Raw genomic sequence first — 20,030 nt, 5'->3', positions numbered from 1 at the left:
CTGAGGTGAAGCGTCCCCATGAGCAGAGGGATAAATGTACCACTTCAAGCTCTTCTGGGAAGGTCTAGATCTGAATTTCAGCTTTTCTGTTCATTTCACTTCAATTCACTTACTCAGCAGTAGTTTCCTACCTATTGATTGTGATATGAAAATGATAAGCGGAAGAATACTTATTTTTTTTATCTACCTTTCTGTTTCCTCCTCCATCTCTTACTCATCTGAACCCTAAAACAATATTTAGGAGGATTTTAAATTCCACAAACATTCTGCAGCTTCCTTTCAATGACACAATAACCACTGACCACTTAATTACAGGGTGAAGACTATGCTGTGGTGTGGCTGGGTAATTACAGGGCATTTGTGGTTTATCATAACAGGGTTATTCCTCTCCCCTGGACAGCAGTACAAGTTACCTTTAGGGATCTCCTGAAGTTAATTACATGCTAATCCACAGGAGCTTGCTAATACTGTATTGTTATGTATCTGGACCCTTGAGACCTCCCAAATTATTTTTATTGATACAGTACTGGACAAGCTAAATGGCTGTGCAGTTTATGGAAAATTTGCAGACTTTCTGTACTTGGAGATCCCACATATTGCCCAGCCCTTAACATGAGCACAGTGTCCTCTGTCCCCAGCATCACGGGACTGTCTTGCATTGCTCCCTGTACCCCCTGGGGCAAGCCTCGACCAGGGTGCTGCAAGTATTACTCTTGTCTGTACAATTTATTGTCAGTAGTCTGTCTTGCTGGTACTCAAATGTTAATTGTCCACTTTGTTTCATGCCTCGGAGCATGCTCTGTGACCCAGATAGCCCTCTGGGGGACCCAAGCATTTTTGGGAGGGAATAATGCATGCGGTAACTAAACGTCTTAATGATGTTCTTGAGGAACCTGAAGTGCATGTGAGCACAGGCCCAGTTTTCACAGCTGTTTGCTAAGGCTTTTATCCTTCTTGATCACCCCATAAATCTACAGTTCAATGAGAGCCATCTTGTCTTGAGGTGTTACTCCTTTAAGGACATTTTAGAGTAAATGTTTTTGTCTGTTCATCTTTTAAAACAGGTAAAATACATCATAGAGAAAAACATAGTCACAAATTCACTGCAGATCAAGTAAGTGTAGGACTTTGTCTTCTGTCCAATGATGAGAAAAAAATCCACCACAAAATTTGTGACAGTGCGTTTACAGAGTACCCGCCATATTGGTAGCACCTAAATCCGACTGAATTTGGTCTTTCAGTCCACTTCAGCTGAATGTCAGCCTTTGGGGGACTTGAGTGTAAGGTCCATGCATCACTTGACTCTTCAGCAAGCCCTGCTTTGAACAGCTGAGTCATACCAATCTGGGTGAAGGCGTCCAACCTGAATCCCACGCAGATGTGCTGCAGCTGAGATGAAGAGTGTGAAAATGAAACATTTTTGTCATCTCTTTCATATTTTTTCACTTTTTCTCTTCCTCAACTCTACCATGCTCACTGCCTTTCTCTGTTTGACAGCCTTCTGTCATATATACAGTAGTTAGGTATTTGAACATTCTAAACTACTGGTCCAGTCTCCTTTGGGATCAACACAGAAGAGCCTAGCTTAGCTTTTAGGTACAAGAAATAACATAAATACTGCAAAATAATACGTTAAAGAGACCAGTAGGTACTGTTTCTTTAACACTGATGGCTGCATTAGGAAGAATGGGTTCTATCTTAAGTCCAACATTTTCAGAAAGGTTCAGTAGGCACATTTGGAACAAGATTTTCCAAAAAACATGCCTCCACTTCAAAAAGTTTGGGGGGGGTCTCACAGCAGTTCAGGGTGCTCAGCCCTACCTCCTTGTCATGACCAGGGAGCATGTGTGGAGTTCAGACAGAAGGTGAGAAAAATAATATGCCCATTTCCTCAGCCTAGAGCTACCACCTCAGTGCTGTCTCACTGTAATTTATTTGTGTGGTAGCCTCTGGATATATTGTGTCCAATGGAGCTTGTCCCATGGGAGTTCAAGAGTACTGCTGCACTCTGTCACCACTCCTGGCATGTATCCGTTTGTCTCTACAGCTGGGATTCTATAATTTAATTTTAGCTATCCCGAAGGGTCCCTCTGCCACAAGCCTGGGATACAATACACCTCCCCATTGCAACCACCTCTATCAGCATAAAGTGAATCACTGTCTGGAGGAGCTGAAGGACTTACCTGGACCTCATGCTTCCCTCTGTATGGTTAACAGCTGCAGAGGGGACTGTTGCCCAAAGGTTTCTAGGCATCCCCAGCAGCCAGGCTGGCCAGACTGCCAGTCTAACTGGGAGGGTGAGTAAAATGCAGGTTGACTCAACTGTTGCAAGACACAGTGCAGGTGCTACACGTCAAGCTGAGCATTTTCTCCACCTAGCAGCAGATACAACCCAAAGCTTTTAAAGATGTGTTACTTTTCCTGATCAACCTCTTAAAAAAGCAAAGACGACTTCTTTCAAACATGGTATGCAGTCAGAAATATCTTTTGCTCCAGACCAAAATAAATTGTTGTCTCTAGGAGAAATTTTGATTTCTCAAACTTGTTTGCTACCAAGCAGTATATTGTTGATATAAAATAGGCACGTACTATGTGGTGACCCATGTTTGTGAAGATGATACCCCTCTGCTGAATGCAGAATGATTACATTTTGAAGCAATGTTTTTCCTGGAGCTGGTTCATCTCGTTAGCCTCTGGATTGTAACATGTTGAATAATTTTGAACAGTCTCTTCTTTAAAGAAGAGACAAAACCTCCAAATCCCAGCCTACTCTTGAAGTGTCTTCTCCCTCACTGTCCCAGCACAGAAGGCAATACCTGCCCAGGCTGGGAGGAACTCCTGAGCAGGGGAGGGGGAGAGTGGCTCCGTATTCGATGTGTTCAGTTATGGGTGATACAGAAGCAATGTCTGTAGTCTGAAATGATGATAAGTGTTGAGTAGCCATGGACATCAGATGCAGGAGCATAGGCTGGGGTAAGGCTTCCTCTATCTTCAAAGCTATCAGTGGGTCTGTAGGCATAAGCAGGCACATACATTCCAGCTGCTGCATGATTGCATGGTTTCTCTCCTGCTCAGGGAACCTGTAGCTAAGATCCAATGAGCCAGCTAGCTGCATCTCCTCCATGGGGTTGGGGAGCCAAAAGAAAATGCAATTCTGATGTGAGAGGGACAGTGGGAAGGCTAAAGTTCCTCAGGTCCTGCCCACCACCTCTGTTTGCACAGGCATTTCTGAGTTTGCAAAAAAACATGAAAATGTTTTGAATTGCATCCATTTGTAGCTATAGATGTTGCAGCAAATCCTGGAACAGGGAGGAAATGTGGCAGTATAGGCAGTATGCAGCTATCAAATGGATCAATAGTGTAGATATATAGATGAAATTTAATGTGTCTCTACACACATTTGTCATAGTGTCAGCTGAAACAGTGTGTGTAATGGTAGCGTGCCTTAGGAAAAGGTCAAGGCTAGATGTGATAACCAAGAGATTTAGGATGAATGTATTCTGTCCAGTTCTCTGCTGCCCACCACATTGTGTCCATGTCACTGCAACTTGTACAAAATGACTGTGAAACGCATGGTAGAGTTTGCCATTCCTTTTGCACAAATGTGAGATGTGAAGCAGAGAGCAGCCAGGTTTTGTGGCCTTTAAATTACACAAAATTTTAAAAACCCCAACCCCACCTAACTCCCACCTCCCAAAAAAGGCCCCAAACATCAGCATTGATTTGAAGAGAAGAACCTGCTTTAGAAAACGTGTTTACATGTTCCATAATGATTAGTACTGATTTCCCCCCCTGCCTAAATTTTGAACAGTATTGCAAAAGAAAGCCAATATTTCTGTGCAGCAAAAAGCAGTTCCTATGGAAAATATAGTAAATAAATCTGGACATCTCCAAGCTGCAAATAATCTTGTCTGTATGGTGATTGGGAACAACAGAGCTCACTTTTGTGTACAATGGTAAGTATGGAGAACTTTAATGTTTATGTAAGAAAAACTGTCTTTAGGTGAGGCCTGCACCAGGAAAATTACTAAAATTCAGGATCCCTGTTTTGGATAACTGCATTGTGGATTCATTAGGTAAACTGCTTTGCTTAGCACTATGTCTGCAAGATGAACTGCAGTCTTACTTGTAATGAATATGAATCTGAAAAGAGATTCTCTAATTTGTGCTTTTTTCAGCATGCTTGTTGTTTCTAAAACAACGCAGAACCACAGCAGAAGTGAAATTTGGAAGATCACAGACTTGAGGGAAACTTTCAGTGCAATTTGCACTTTTAGATCTGCAAGGGATTCATTGCCTTGCCTGGGCAACTAATCCCTTGCAGCATCAGCGGTTCAACTGCAGATCTCTACCGCCCAGAACAATGCTTGCAAAACTGACACGCTGTCAGGTGATTTACAGGCAATGCTGCCAGATGACGCTCTGCATCCGAGACCAGACTTGAGGTCGTGGGCAGCAGAATCATGCTGGCAGGCCTCAGGGCCCCGTGCAAGTGACCGCACATCTGTCTGCCCAGCGCTCTTCTTTGGTGCACAGGCCCCCAGGCAGAGAGGGATGTGTGAAACCACGCAGGGCATATTTTGCCTGTAGAAAGTGAATGAAGTTTTTACCAGGTTCATGCAGTTGCTATGTGTTTTGACCTGTCAGGAGTTGTTTCAGAACAAGTGTACCTTTTTTTCTTTCTTTTTTTTTTTTTTTTTTTTTTTTGCCTAAGCTGGGAATTCCATATCAGGTACTAACAAACATGGCTCATCTCAAAAGAATTCATAATTAACTAAAAGAATTCATAATTAACTTCCACTGCAATTTGTTTGGGTCTTTCTTTACATAAGATATAAGCTCTGGTGGGAATTTTAAGTGCTCTGAAGCATACACTGTCTTCTGTGTAACTTCTGCTGAGCCTACAGAAAAGCTAACCTGCTGTAACTGCACAGTGTGTGTGTTTGTATATTAGAGATCTCTGACAGACCTGTTTTTCTTTTTCTCTTTCTCTTCCTTGTCTTCTTTCTGCATTGGCAGAGCATCTTGGATTTGAATTAAAGGGTATGGAACAACCATTCATTTATTAATCAGAAGCCATTAAGAGCTGCCCACATTATATTTATGGCTTTAATGGGATGATTAAAAAATCAGCTGTTCTGTTCTCTTCCCTGGCACCAAGATAGATGTTTGGATTAAAAAAAAAAAAACAAAAAAAACACAAAAAACAAAGCAAAGCAAAACACAAAATCTAAATGTAAACCTATAAAAATGCATGTGTATTTTTAGCAGCACTTTTTTCTTTGTTTCAAACAGCAGCCTGGTGTGTGTGGTGTGACTGGGATGTTACAATTGCCATACGTCTTCTCATTCAACATGCTTTTGTGTATTTAACTGAAAAGCTGGAGTTTGTGTCCATCCAAAAGGTTGCCAGCAGGCACCACTTGGGAACGGGCAGGCATTCCAGGAATGAGAAGGCAAGTTTTAGGAAGATCAGGGCTTTTATAGAAATTGCCATCCTAGATGAACCAAACTCCACTGGATCCCACAAAGGGTCAGGATGAGCTTTGCCGTTCCTCCTCCCAAAGATTGGTAGCTTATTTCTGTTCTTGACCAGGAGGAGATTGTGCCAAGAAAGGCAGCATGAGATGAGTTAGTCTAGAAAACAGAGAGTCCAGGGAAGTCAGTAGTCTCCCATGAGAGTGGAGGGTGTAATGCTGAGCATCACGGTGGTAAGCTGAAGTTTGGAAAAACTGCAGCAACTTAAATGCTTTTAAAAATATCTCCTTTTGGCAGTTACCTGCTCCTGCCCAGTTGCTCATAATCATATTATTTTTCTTCCATTCTCCTCAGTTGTTTTTAGAAATACATTGAGTATCTCTTGAATGAGCACCTGGGAAATCAAATCCTTGAGGCTAGGTTTCCCTTGAGTTTACAGGCCAGTTGCAGGGAGGGCTTGGTCAGATGAAAGCAGAGAGATTTGTCTTTATCACTTCACTTAAAAACATTGACCTGGCAATGGCAGCCAGAGCAGATCTTCACATGAAGATGCTTCAATTCCATTTGCTAGAGGTATGGGGACACCAATCTTTCACTTCTGGATCCTAAATTGTCTTCTTGGGTCCCTGAGGTGGAGGGACATGCACTAGCTGAAGCTGGAGAAACTTCTCCTCTGGTTTTTGCATGCCTGATCCACCAGGATTGGTGTGTATCCCCCAGCAGTTCTTCCCTGCTGCAGAAAATGTGTGCATTTTGTGGTCAGGTGTTTCAGAGAAAGTGGTGCTGCTAATGCTAATACACTTAAATAAACTTTAAAATTAAGGATTTTTGGCATCCCTTTTTTGTTGACCTTTTGTCCTTTTCCTCATCCATTCTCAATGTCATCACAGAACCGCACACATCCTGTTCCCAGTCCGCAGTCGTCTCTTCTCTGTCATTCGTCTTTCACTTTCATGCGTTGCTGTGACACCCATGGCTGGACTGTGATTCTGTCGGCATTATGTGGCACCACATGGTTTGTTCATAGTGATTGCTGCTGTAGAGTGACGATGCTGCTGATGAAGACATGGTGTTTGTAGAGCATAGAGACACAAACGGACAAGTCCTGCTCCAGGATCTTACCTTCTAAAATACAAATTGTAGTGTGCATTCTCTTATTTTCTTTCTGTGACTGTTGAGATGGTTTTGTGCAACATGAAGCTACTGTGTTACTGACCATCAACTTTAATGAGATGTTAGGAGCCAAGCTGAATTACTATCAGCAGGTCATTTAATTTTTACTTTTGCAGCAGTGACACACAACCTCACACTTCACTGCTTCACATAGCAGAGCTGTCAGCTCAAGACAGAGAGGCTAAATCTGCATTTCTGATGAGCTGAAACATTCCCCATGCAATTCAGGTGAAGGCTCAGGACAGTCAGACATGCCATAGTCAGGGTGCCATACTGACATGATCACCAGAACAGAGGCTGTGATTTGAGCCTTGAGTGAAAAATTTTGTCATTTAGGTAATAGGTTAAAAAAAAGCCATAGTTTTGATGGCTTTGCTCTTTCTCCCTCCTCCATGATTCAAAGGGAATGATTTATGCTTGGAAAAAAAGTCTTTGTAGCAAAAAACATAGCTGGTGAAGAATCTTTGAAAAAATTGGCTTGATGGATGGTCCATGGTGAAAACTGACCTCCTGCCCAGCCTTATTTTTTTTGGTAAAAGTAGTTTTTGCTGGGTAGTAGCAAAATTCTTGCCCAGTTACTTGTAGTAAGACACAAAGAGTATAAGGTCAGCCAGCACCCAAAACTCCCTCCATGAGCAGGTCCCAGGCCATACAGGCTCTGGCTCTGAGGAGGTGCAGCCGGCTGGTGAAGCTGCTGTGGCACAGTAACTTTCAGTCCAAGTGATAGCCATGACCTGTTGTTCCTGGTCCACACCACCATGGAGATGGAGTCTGGGAGAGTCTCAGCTGCCCGCATCTCTAGTGAATGGTGGGACATTGCCTTCCTGGCAACTCCATCAGCACCCTGAGCACCTCATGAAGCCAAAGGCCAGTGCACAAACAAAATGGATGGAAATGTGTTTCTTTAAACTGTAGCTTTGCAGCACGGGCATGAAGCAGGCTCTGCTGATTATGTTTTGCATCTTCACGCCAGGGCTGTCATTCTCAGCCCTTGTTTAGCAAATCTTTCTTCATTCCCATTTTGAGAGTTAGATAAACATTTTTCCTAGCACTATTTTTTTCTTTCAAAAATGCTTTTTCCTTCCTAAAATGGCAAGCTGAAGTTGGTCTAAGTATGCAGTTATCTGGAATGTTTCTTTGCTTCCCCCTTGCTTTTTTGCTAGAGGCTAGACCCAGGGGTTTCTGGGACCAGACCTGTTTATCTTCTCATTTTATATTCCATTGTTTGGTAGTACTGGGGATTTCATACAGTCCGTTGAAGGTATTTAGTGTGGCATGGTGCACCATGCCAAGCACAGCAATCATGGCATGAGTTTTATTGCCTAACCTATATGAAAAAATATTTCAATGAATATTAAAGAAGGCACAAACCCCAATAACTGTAACTTTAACACATAGTGTGGAGGCACGAGGACATCATTCATAGATGCTGAACTAAAATGCTCATGGCAACTGTGCACTGAATTCTTCTCTCAGTCATCCAGCTGGAGAACCAAATTGCCTCTGCTGACCTCAGTGGAGATTGCTGGATGACGCTGAGAAGAGCATCTGCTTGGTGTAGCCACAGAGGAAGAGGTGTCCGTACCTTGCAATTGCTGCCTAGGTGCAGTTCAGTTACACTGCAAGCAACATCCTAGCACTTCTTGGAGCTTTGATTAATGTGAATGAATTACCTCACTTCCAGCATGGTCCGGGTTTTGGTGCAAGTGACTGACTTTTCTGGTTTGAAAGGTGGTCCATGACAAATGGTGACATTTGAGAGAAGCAGCAGCATGCTGCTTGAATTTTGTGTGTGCATCTGAGTTACCTGGTGCAATGGAATTAATTGCTTCTTAGGGTTTCATTAAAAATCCATAACTGTAATTGGTTACTGTATTTTAATTACTCCACTCCCTTTTCTTTGTCTAATGCGCTGTCACTTTTCCATCCTCATTCTGCTTTTTGACTGTTTTAGGATGTCCCTTTCAGCACCTACATGCTTTGGGGCCTGTTGCTCGGTGGTTTCTAGCACACTGCCAAGCTCCAGGGCATGCAGCCGCTGCAAGGAAAAGGCATTCTGAGTCCGTCAGAGCAGAGAGCCTGTGATGAGAGCATCACAGGGCATGCATGTACGTGGTGAGTGGGGGATGTTTGGGGACTTCCTTGGTAAGCTACTAAGTTGCTGAGAAGGGGGGATCTGTTGGAAGGGAGAGGAGAGTCATGAGGCTTTTTGAGATTAGTCACCGAGTTATGCTGTGGGAAAAGAAGAGAAGGTGAGAAGTGTGTCTGAGCGCAGAAGGGGTGAGGTACTGAGCAAGAAAGGGCAAAGCTGCAGAGAGACAAAAGGCGTGAAGGTCTCTTGAGGGGTAAGGTTGGGCCAGCTGGTCTCAGGTTTGGGGCAGCTATTGGAGATGGGCAGTGGATTGATAGGAGGTCTGACCGAGCCCTGTTCTCCATCTTACCCACATGCAGTGCTGGTTCCTGTGCAGCCAGACGCATCCCGGGTGCTGAAGCCCATTTGTAACTGGTTCCTTTCTCTCCATTTGCAGAAGCCGAAGAGCTCTACCAGAAGAGAGTTTTAACCATCACAGGAATCTGTGTTGCCTTGCTTGTGGTGGGCATCGTCTGTGTGGTAGCTTACTGTAAAACCAAGTGAGTATGGGTGGTTAACAGACAATAACTGGCCAGAGGTTACTGAGTGATTCATGCTTCATGTTTTCATGCTCTTCACCCAAATGCTATTTTAAGGTGATGCTGTGCGATGGTTTTCCCAGGAAGGTCTCATGAAGGAGGCCAGTGAAGCCATCTACCAGGCCGTGCCTGAGCAGGATGTTTTCCTGGGACTATTTACTTGTCCCCTGAATCAGCATCATCCTGCCCAGCCAGGTGATGCTGTGTTACTGGGAAAAGCTGGCCCCCAAGCCAGGACCTCATCTCCTGACAGCAGAAGCACACTGGGCTGCTGTGCAAGAGCTGTGGGCTCAGCTATGTACATTTCAGGGACTTTCAGAGCAATTGTGATGGAACAAGAGGCTTAGGGACCTCTTTTATGGCTAGCCTTCCCTGCCTGGACAGCACTTTTTTCCCTACTTAGCCTGCACCTCACCTCAGTTCAGGGTGCCGCTGGGACACAGGGTGGGGGGTCTTTTGGAGTGGATGCCCTGACAGCGGTACAGGTAGACTTTGCCACTTTGTGCTTAATGCAGGACAGGTCAAGTGTCTTGCCACCAAGGCCAAGCCAGGATCTGCTTCCCCTTTTCCTTCTCCCTGCTTTTCTCCTCTGCTCCCAGCGCCATGGTGCCTCTGGCTCCACTGCATTGTGCTGTGCCTTGTCTTGCAAAAAGGGACCCTGGACCCAGCTTTCCAAATTGACCATGATGAGAAATGTTCATCTTTTTTTGAAAAAGCAGCAGAAGGTGGCAAATGTTGAATGCATTGTTTCTTCCTGTTTGCAGATTTCCAGAAACACCATTGAAACATCAACTGTGCCTGCGACTTGCCTTCTCTATCATCTGCATCCTCCAGGTGTCTCTGGGGGCAGACAACCCCATGAGATAAGTCTTCCTAATAGATTTTTCCTTTTCTGTTTTAAAGGAAACAAAGAAAACAAATGCATAATCATTTGCGGCAGAACATGTGCCCTGCCCATCAGAACAGGAGCCTTGCAAATGGGCCAAGCCATCCACGTTTGGATCCTGAGGAAATCCAAATGGCTGATGTAAGACCTTTTGTCTCCATCTCCCTGCATGTTACTGACTGCCTATTTTCCACCAGGGATTTGACATGGATGTGTATGCTTACATCCTGTGTGCATGTGGTGAGGAGCAAAACACTAACAAACTTGATGAGACTCTGCATAGAAACATTTCCAAAACCAACATCTGAAGAGAGAAATGTGATTTTACTTTGAAGCACAGGATGAGATTAGAGCACTTGGGACAGGCTTGTTTTGATGAATCAAGTGTGATCCTGTTTTCCTCTGAAAGAGATGTTCCCAATGTTTCCTGTTTATTAAGCTATCCCATCAAACCCTGCTTTGTGGCATGACAAATGTGATCGGTACGACGGTGGCTGGAGCAATCGTGCTGAAGCATGTCTGACCTGGTCAGCCCCGTGTTAGCCTACCTGCCTGTACCAAGAGTTGCATTATGGGCAAGGTTGGACATCCTGGTGGGGTGCCAGCGTCATGCCAATGAGAATGATCTAAGAATTCAGGACCAGATCCAGAGAGTGGCTTCAGTCACATGAGATTCCCATCAAACTTTGTGATCACAGTAGGACCATCAAGGTGGTTAAGTGCCTTGCTGGACCAAGGCGTTGAAAGGGGTCAGAAAAAGGGAGGGGGGAGGCAGAGCCAAATGAAAAGTACTGATGGAAATGAGTACAATGAATCAGTTACAAGCTCTGCTGGGTCACCCTTTGGTTGTTAAAATTTAGCTAGGTTGAATCCCAGCCATGAAGAAAGAGGGAAAGGGAATTTCTAAGAACCACAGTCCTCTGGCCCCAAAGTACTGACTCCCCTGAAGAGTTAGTGTCCCTGTGAAAAGTAGTGCTTGTTGTTAGATGATGGAATATCTCAGCATAAATATTTGGATTACACCTGGTGTTTCTGTAGGACTCATATCTCTGGCAGATCTCTTGTGGGTTTTTTGCTGGTACTATGGTGGGTGTATAACCTCCTGTGAGCAGAGAGGCTTTTCTGCTCAGTAGCTACACATGGCACCACTGTCCTCGGGGGAACCCGTGGGCTCTTCATACCCTCCTGCAGTCCCTGTGCCATGGCCCTTCTCCAGTGTTCAAAGTGCAGGGGCAGAGAAGAGCCTCCAGCCTCCTTGTCTCTTTCTGTGGGGTGCGGAGCTGCTGAGTTCACTCAGTCCTCATCTGATTTCACTGGAAATAATCAAGCCAGCTGAATTTGGCTGTGGCAGCATTGGCAAGCTGGTGGCTGATCTGTGTGATTCTTCATATTTTACAGTATATTTCTAAGAATGTTTCTGCCACTGAGCATGTGATCCGAAGGGAAACAGAGACAACTTTTTCGGGAAGTCACTCCTGCTCCCCGTCTCATCACTGCTCCACAGCCACTCCAACATCCAGCCAGAGGTGATGTATACCATTTTCCCCTGAACTTTCTCCTGCTGCTTGCCTTAGGATGCTGTGAGATTCAAAGCCAGTAAAAGGTTTTCCTTTCACCTCCCTTTCTGTTTTTACTTGAAGTTAGGCACTACACTGGCATACAGGCCATGTCGACACTGCGGGTCTTTGCTGGCACAGCTAGTTAGTGAGAGGTGTGGAAAGGTGTGATCCTTGATCTGCAGCGAGGTGCCAGCAGGAACCTGCAGCGCTGACATAGCTGGAAACTAGGAGGAAATGAAGTTGTGCTTTCATGCTTCGGACAGACACAAACAGGAGGATGCATCTAGGAAAGGTTTTGCAAGTTGTGTTTACAACCACACTGGACACCTGCAATAATTCATTAAGCACACACAGGTTATTCATTTCATGCTTGATATATTTAGAATGTATTTGCCTTGTGGAAGGCAGTGTACACAAAATATCACAAAATGTTTTGGCCAGTTCCTCAAAGTTAGGGTCTGGCTTGGGAGTCACAGTTTTTCACCAGAAAAAACACTCCTGTGCAATTTATCACAGTCCAGAAAGCTGTGTTAGAATCTTAGCCTCTGAGGTGGTGGCACCTCTTTCACTGGAATTCTTTTTGAACCTCTCAGGAAAACTGGGCCTAGCAGGAAAGTACCAATAATTCTTGCTACACAGGATAAGGCATAATTTTTTTTACCTTGCAAAATAGCCATCGGGGGGAAGAGCAGCATGGCTCCGAAACTGAAGTTCTCACAGGTTTTGAGAGCATTTAAATTGCAGATGGAGCTTCCCTAATTTTATGATGTCCAGAAAAGTCCATCAAATGCTCTGGAGAAAGTCCAGTGCTGTTTTGAGTTTAAATGTTCAGGTTCTTCCTCTTACATAGCTCTTGTGCTTCTTCCAGTAAGTGATGGTGTTTCCCTAGAAGAACACTTGCCTTTGAAAAGTGACTGCAAGGTTCAGGGGGCACATATCTGCAGCCTGTCAGTGACGTATAGATCACATCATTGCATCAACTTTGTAAAGCAAAAGATGTCCTGGCTTATTTGCTTCATTAGCCCAATGTGTTTGTCTCCATTCGTCCAGGAATCAATGAATCCTTTCAGCTAAATCTCAAAGATGGCTCCTGGCAGGTTTCTTCAGGGTTCAGGCATTCATCAAGGATGACCAAGTACTCTCGGTGTTCAGTGCATCAGATCAGATATTGAACTTAGGTTTTCAGGTGAATTCCTCCCCAGACTCCTCTGGCTAGACCTCCAACAAGTAGAGAGGGAGCCAAGAATGACTTGCTGGCTGGAACTGACTGCCTTTGTCCTGGGAAATCCTACCCCCAGTGAGCTAGATGGTTTTCCAGGTTTTTTTCAATTGGTACGCTGCAGCCCAACCCTGGCTAGGACTGTGCAAGCTTGAGCCAGGCCCACAGAGGCTCCTGTACCTGCAGAGCTGCACCTTGCTGGCCTTCCATGCTCACAAAGTCCTGGGACCCTGGGGCCATCTCTGGACACCTCCTGAAGATGCAAAGGTGTGTCTGGAGGGCAGCATTAACACATGACAGCTCTGGGGCGGCACCTAGCTTGCATAGCCTCTGATCCTGGCTACCTGCCACCTAATCTTCCTGAGTCAAGTACAGTGAGCAGGTGTTTCTTGAAGTCATGCCAGAGGCAAACTACTGGCATAATCAGGCTCCATTTTACTTGATCAGCACCTCTAATGAAGACACTGTTTGAAGTTATAAATGAGTGTGGTGGTTGCAGCCAAGCGTGTGCCCTGGAGCCATCAATAATTAACAAGTTCTTGGGAAGTCTTAATGAGGCTTGCTCTCCTCTTCAAACCCCCACCCAAAATCCTCTGCCGGCACAGCTCCATCTGGTGCAGTTTGGGAGTTCAGAGCTGTTGCTCTAATGGACCACATATTTCTGCTCTGGAGAGGGGTCAGCCTGGTGGCCATGGTGCGGGTGGGCCCCCAATGTGTGCATGGCCCCATGCATCCCTGCTGAGTCCTTGCGGGATGCCTTCTTTGCACCAAGACTAGGGCAGGTGGAGTTCCAAGTGCTCAGCAAGGTCTTGCCAACATATCATAGGTTTTTGTCTAGCACTTTGAAAGTGTTTTGCTGCCAAAATCTTTTATAAACCGTTGGAAACTGAACATCTAGATCTACCTTTGGTATGCTTTTCTCTGCTGATGACGAAGTAATTTTGTGTGGTTTTATTTCTGGCTCCTTTCTGGTAGCATTTCTGAAGGGGCTGTCACTTGGCAATGCAGATGGCACATTTGAAGATCCTTTGCGGGCTTGCCTTGGCACGGCCAGTGCATTGCTCCACACCCAGAACACTTTGCAAGCACAAAGCAGAATTGCCCTGGCCTCCCTCCAGAGGCTGTCCCAGCCATCAGGAGGTGGTGTGATAAATACACTGGCTTGCCTTTCTTTACCCTCTAATCATATCTCTAAGAAGTTGCAAAGAAAGGCAAATCAAAGCCAGGGTTGGGAAGTTGGGCATCCCTGGCCAGAGGTATCCTAGTGAGAGAGAGAGGGAATGCCAGTGCAGAGCAAGAGTGTGAACTGTGCCTACATGCAGCTCTTTGGAGAAGACCTTGGTGGGGATTCCTTGCTCACTGTCCATATGGGGTTTGGTCCACAGACATGAAAGCCACACCTGGAGCTTGGAGCGGACGGAGAGTCTGACTTCAGATTCCCAGTCTGGGATAATGTTGTCCTCGGTGGGAACCAGTAAATGCAACAGCCCTGCGTGTGTGGAGGCACGGGCTCGCCGCGGAGCCGCCTTCTGCATCGAGGACTCACGGAGGCCCATGACACAGTATCGTGACTCAGTGGATTCTCTGCGGGACTCACCGCACAGCGAGAGGTCAGACCCCACTGCTTGGTGCCGCCCTGGCAGAGCAGAGGCGAGCCATGCCCTCTGTGCTGGACACAAAAATGTTTGCTTCTGCCCAGCCCTAGAGCAGCAGTCCTGTGGTAGTACTGGAGAAACTCCAGCTCTGGTCCTACCAGAGAGCAAGCCACTACCCCAAGAGGCCACTCTGGTAGGTGCAGCAGCAAGCACTACACTCTGCTTACCTGGTGGCAACATAGGTTTGGAGCACAGGGATGAGAGGATCGGAAAATACCTGGCTGCAGTCAGCAACTAGTGAAGAAAAACTGGCTGAGAGCACACCCTGGGCAGCTCGGTCAGCTGGCAGCTCAGGCAGGGTCTGGCCTTCAGGTATATGGGGAAAAGATGTGCATCCTCAGCATAGTCCTGGATGGCCTGGTGAGCAGGGGTGCCATATGTGGGCACAGCCTTGAGACAGGGCTCTGTATGACCCAGCCTTTCTGGGAACACAGCTGCAGAGCCAAGACACCGTCAGCCAGTGAGAGGCAGCAACAGTCATCCTCTTCCCAATTCTGGTTCCTCATGGTGCAGAAGCACATCTCCACCCTTGCTCCAGCCCTTTGTGTGTAGCTGTGGGTGACCCTGGGTGGCCATGTGGCCACTTTGGGGCAGTTATCCTTCAAGGCAGTGGGACTCATCCATGGGGCAGAGGAGTAAGGCAGCATCTCCTGCTCTCATTCCTGTCCCTGGTCCATTCAGACAGGCTGACCCAGCTCGTACAGATGTCTCATACTTCACAAGACACATGGGTAAAAAGTCACTGGGTGAGCCAGGCAGCCTGGGCAGCCTGAGATGAGCAGAGACACCAACTGGCACACTGGAGAGGAAATGAAATCTGCTTCTCAGAAAGAGGTGATGCTGGATGAAGGGCTGTTTGGAGAGGGGCTAGACCAGACCTGAGTTGCCACACTGATGTTGTTACTAGAGAAGACGAAAGTGGTAGATGCCTTTTTGAGATGGAAGACTTTTGCTAAGTCAGAGGAAGCAATGCCCAGGCTTTCATCATCTATGGCCTGAGCAGGGGGAGGGCATTTTGGGGACTTTCCTTGGCAACAAGCCTGGCAGCTGCAGAGGGAACAGAAAGCAGCTGACAGGCAAGTGAGAGGCAGGGAAGTCTTGACTCAGCCTGCTGGGAAATGCTGCAAGGTTTGCAGCGATGCAGGGTGGGAATTGCACACCGAGTCCCTCGGGTGAGGCAGTCCTGGGGTGCACAGTGCATGGTGCCCAAGTGCCCGCTGAAGCCCAGCAGCTCATCGTCCCTCAGCACAGCGGTGCAGGCTCCCTCCTCCTGGTTCCTCGGGAGATGCCAAGCTCCAGAACCAGGTGTACTGGAGGCCTCATGGGTCCCTGCATCAGGTGTTCAGCAGAGCGCGGGCGCAGCTGGAGGTTCTTGGGGTTGTTTGGTGTTCAAACGGAGGTGTTGCTTTTTTCAGGTACGTGTCGGCCCTGACCACACCAGCACGCCTGTCGCCTGTCGACTTCCACTACTCGATGGCTGCACAAGTGCCCACCTTTGAGATCACCTCCCCTAACTCGGCGCATGCCGTCTCCCTGCCGCCGGCGGCCCCCATCAGCTTCCGCGTGGAGGAACAGCAGCCCCTCCTGCGGCGGTACCAGCTCCCCTTCCAGGACACGCAGAGGTACGACAGCTACTACCAAAGGAAGACCTACCTAAATGACAGCATGGGGAGCCTGCCCTCCAGCCCCTTCCGCATCACGGAGGACGACGAGTATGAGACGACGCAGGAGTACGTCACAGCGCTAGAGCAGCCAAAGAAAACAGCCAGCAGCAACAGGCGGTGGAAAAAATCCAAACTGAACGGGCACATCCCTCACAGAGCCAGAGCCGTCCGGGACTCCTTCTCCTTGAGCAGCGCCTCTTACAGCGAGTCTGACGAGGAGCTGGTGGCCGAGAGCACCCCATTCCTAAGCACTCAGAACAATGAGGCGGCGCACACAGAGTCGCCCCCGCTCCATCGGCCAGGCGACAGCCGGACTCACTACTCCTGCAGCAGACACAGCGCTCACGGGGAGAGCGGGCGCAGCAGCCTGGCACACACGACGCCCAAACCGGACCCAGATCCTCTCTAGGCGCCTCCCAGACTCACGCGCCCGCAGACGTAACCCGCATGGAGGAGGCTGAGGAGGGAGACAAGAAAAAACAAAACAAAAATAAATATTTTTATTTTATATAAAAGAGGGAAAAATATAACAAATAAAATGTTTTATTTTCATTTTAGCAAAGTTGTCTTATAATAGCTAACAACAATGACTTTTTTATAGGGAATCTCTATTTATATGTAATGTCTTGATTTACAGCTTCCGAGAAAAAAAAAAGTAAAACAAAAAAAAAAGAAGAAAAGAAAACAAACAATAAAGTTAAAAAAAAAGTGGGCCAATTTTTGACTACTTAAAAATAGAAAACAAAACTATCGTGGTGCCTTTTGCTGTATGCTAGTGCTGGGATTCATGCCGAGGATTCTGTTTCAGTAGCATTTTTAAGATCATAGATTTTTGTTTGGGAGACAACCTGTCACAAGGGCACTCTTCCGTTGGAAGAAAACAGCCTCGTCACTTTGCCCTGTACCCTGCTATTAATGATCTTATTCTTTAAGGTATCGTTTAAACACACATCAAGAACATGAGTGGGAGCATTTCCATTATCATGTCTAATGGGGATCTGTCTTGCCCTGTAAAATACTTGTATTTCTGCTTAAATCAGGAGAAAAAGAAACCCAACAGCATCGTACTGAAATGCAGAAATAATGTTTCTTTTGCCACACAGGTAGGAAGGGAAAATGAAATCGCGCAGCAGCAGCCCTTACAATATAGCTCTCAACCTTTGGCCATTTCACCTGTGGGTCTGAAGTTGGGTTGGCACAGGTTTGTAGTCAAACAAGGCAGACACCCATATGAACGTGGCAAAATAATACCCCGTTACATACGGTTGAATCCAGTTCACTGAAGCCAGCCCTGGCAGGCAGATGGCACTGCGCGGTGGGCCCAGCAGGGCAGTCTCCATTCAGCTGCGGTGCCCTGTGGCTGCGTTGCCATACTGGTGCCGTGCTGGCCGCGGCATCCCCTTGATGGAGCGGTGTTGCTGCGGTGTGGTGTTGGCCGTGGTGCTGCGTGCCTTGGTGCCGTAGGGCTGCCGGGGCTGTGTTGTCCTGCGTGCCATGCTCGGCCACGGTTCAGGCGGTTCCTGAGGACACCCAGAGGGCAGCCCCAGGGCGCAGCACGGCCACGGCTTGCCCTGGACACCATGCCAGGCAGCTGCCGGCCGTGCTGCCCTGGGGTTTGGCAGAAGCCCAAGCGCTTTTGGCTCCACTTGTTGCCCCTGCATTCGCTGGGAAGGGCCCTGCGTGGGGCAGCCCAGCGAGCGGATTCTTCTGTACTGCCGTGCCGTATATTGTAAAGAAAGACAGTTGTTACCGTCACATCTTGCCATCGATGATGGACATCATGATTCCGAACTCGGAGCAGCTCTGGCCATTGGCTCTGTGGTGCAAAGAGACAGTCCTGCGTGTCCAGGCGGTAGAGCATCCCCTGTGGAAGTGCCCCTCTCTCCTCAGTTCTCTGCAGCAAACCTGTTTACATTGTAGCCTGACTTTTTTCTTTTTGTATTTTTACTTCTGCATGTCCTTTGCATTTCAGATACTGTAGATTGGATGCATGGTGAAGCTGTGACTGAGAAGATAATACAACAATTGACAGTGTATTTCATTTAACTTTTAGCAATAAAGTAACTAAACCCTCTATTCCTCACCCATGATGGGGTCAGATAGAAAACTCTGCTAATTTGTCATAAGATGATTGTCAAAGTTTGCTCTGGATTGTCTGAATGTCAGAACTCTCGACTGTTTAACACTTGAACATTTTTTATATTATAAATAAAATAAGAAATAACAAGCTGTGGGCTGCATTAATCTCAGGCAATTGGGGGGCAAATGGGGAGCTGTGACAGGTGCCATACACAAAATCAGACTGGTTGAGGTTGGAAGAGACTTCTGGAGGTCATCTGGTCCAACTCTCCTGCTCAACCAGCTCACCCAGAGCCAGTTGCCCAGGACTGTGCCCAGTCAGGTTTTGAATACCTCCAGGGATGGCGACACCACAACTTCTTTGAGCAACCTCTGCCAGTGCAAAAAAGTGTCTTCTTGTGTTCAGACTGAATTTCCTATTTTTTAATTTGTGCACATTGCCTCTTGTCCTGTCACTGGGCACTACTGAGAAGAGTCTGGCTCCCTCTTCTTCATTGCCTCCCATCAGGTATTTATACACATGGATAAAGTCCCCCTGAGCCTTCTCTTCCCCAGGCTGAACAGTCCCAGCTCTCTCAGCCTCTCCTCATGTGAGAGATGCTTTGGTCCTGTAAACATATTTCTGCCTTTAGAGGCCCAGAGGTGGGTGTTTTTCTACCTGGCATGGACATTTGACCTTCACGGCAGGGCTCAGGAGTGGGAGCTCACTGAGGTGAGTGGATGCTACCCACATGTCTCCTGGGGGGATGCCATTTCTTCTCCACCTGGAGACTGGGAGATCCCCCTTCATCCCACCTGCGGAAACTTCCTGTTGTGCCAAGAAGGGCCAAGATGCAAGCCACATACTTCACATTCTGGCACCAATTTCAGTGACTTTTGCAGTAGAGTGGAGATGTGTTGGGTGCAATTCTGCAAGTGCTGTGCCACCATGCAACATCTGCCTACCCACAAAACAGGTCCCTTCTTCAGCTCTTCCATGGCAAGTCTGTGTCTCTGGCTAGCCCCCATGTAGGGGAATCACAGAGAATACGGCGTATTCACAGGAAGCACAGTTCCTGAGGCTGGACCTGTGACTCAGTCCAGCTCAGACCACACTCCCTTGTTCCTGCTCAGTGAGATGAACAGGTGCCCAAAAGTCCCAGCTGAACTCACCTAGAAGGAGAGGGATCTGGTACACACTGGTCTGAGTCAACACCATAGGAATGCAAAGAGCCATGAGAGAAGTCCCTGGTCCTCACAATGATGCCCATGCTGAAGGCCAGGCTAAGCACACCCACATCCTAGGCTCCTTCTGCTCCAACACCCCCAGGATGCCCATTGCCTTGGAGCTGACCTGACTGGGTCACAGGCCACCCTTAACATCCATTGCACGTGCTGTGGGGACTCCAGCCAGAGAGGGCTCAGCACTTCACCCTGAATAAAGGCATCTCAACGCTGATTTCCCAGAAGGTTAAAGGCTAAAGGATCCTGTCCTCCTGCCACGGGGCCCATGTGACCCAACAGCAATGTGTAAAGGAGGTCTTAGACGTCTAGGACTAGGGATAAAGGCAGTAGGGTCAAGTGCTGATTTGGATGACATTTGCCATGTAACCTTTGGACACATCATGTCCCACTTCTGCACAGCCCCAAGCCTTGCTGGATGAAAGC

General features: G+C 47.1%; 1 protein-coding gene across 1 annotated transcript in view; it reads left to right on the top strand.

The window, feature by feature from the left end:
• Positions 1-16,847, top strand: part of NRG2 (neuregulin 2) — a gene marked incomplete at its 5' end in the record, with an annotated part of 169,275 nt that extends 152,428 nt beyond the window's left edge. Inside the window, 6 exons of the mRNA XM_010565989.1 lie at positions 5,020-5,043; positions 9,180-9,282; positions 10,225-10,348; positions 11,606-11,733; positions 14,371-14,595; positions 16,056-16,847. Of these exons, the coding sequence (XP_010564291.1) occupies positions 5,020-5,043; positions 9,180-9,282; positions 10,225-10,348; positions 11,606-11,733; positions 14,371-14,595; positions 16,056-16,713 (1,262 nt within the window). The remainder of the gene's footprint in view (positions 1-5,019; positions 5,044-9,179; positions 9,283-10,224; positions 10,349-11,605; positions 11,734-14,370; positions 14,596-16,055) is intronic.
• Positions 16,848-20,030: the final 3,183 nt, after the last annotated feature.

Source organism: Haliaeetus leucocephalus, unplaced genomic scaffold, assembly GCF_000737465.1.
Source record: "Haliaeetus leucocephalus isolate CR32 unplaced genomic scaffold, Haliaeetus_leucocephalus-4.0 Scaffold199, whole genome shotgun sequence".
In the NCBI taxonomy this organism is placed as follows: domain Eukaryota; kingdom Metazoa; phylum Chordata; class Aves; order Accipitriformes; family Accipitridae; genus Haliaeetus; species Haliaeetus leucocephalus.
Note: the sequence above shows the minus strand (reverse complement) of the source record. Positions and strands in the feature narration are given on the sequence as shown.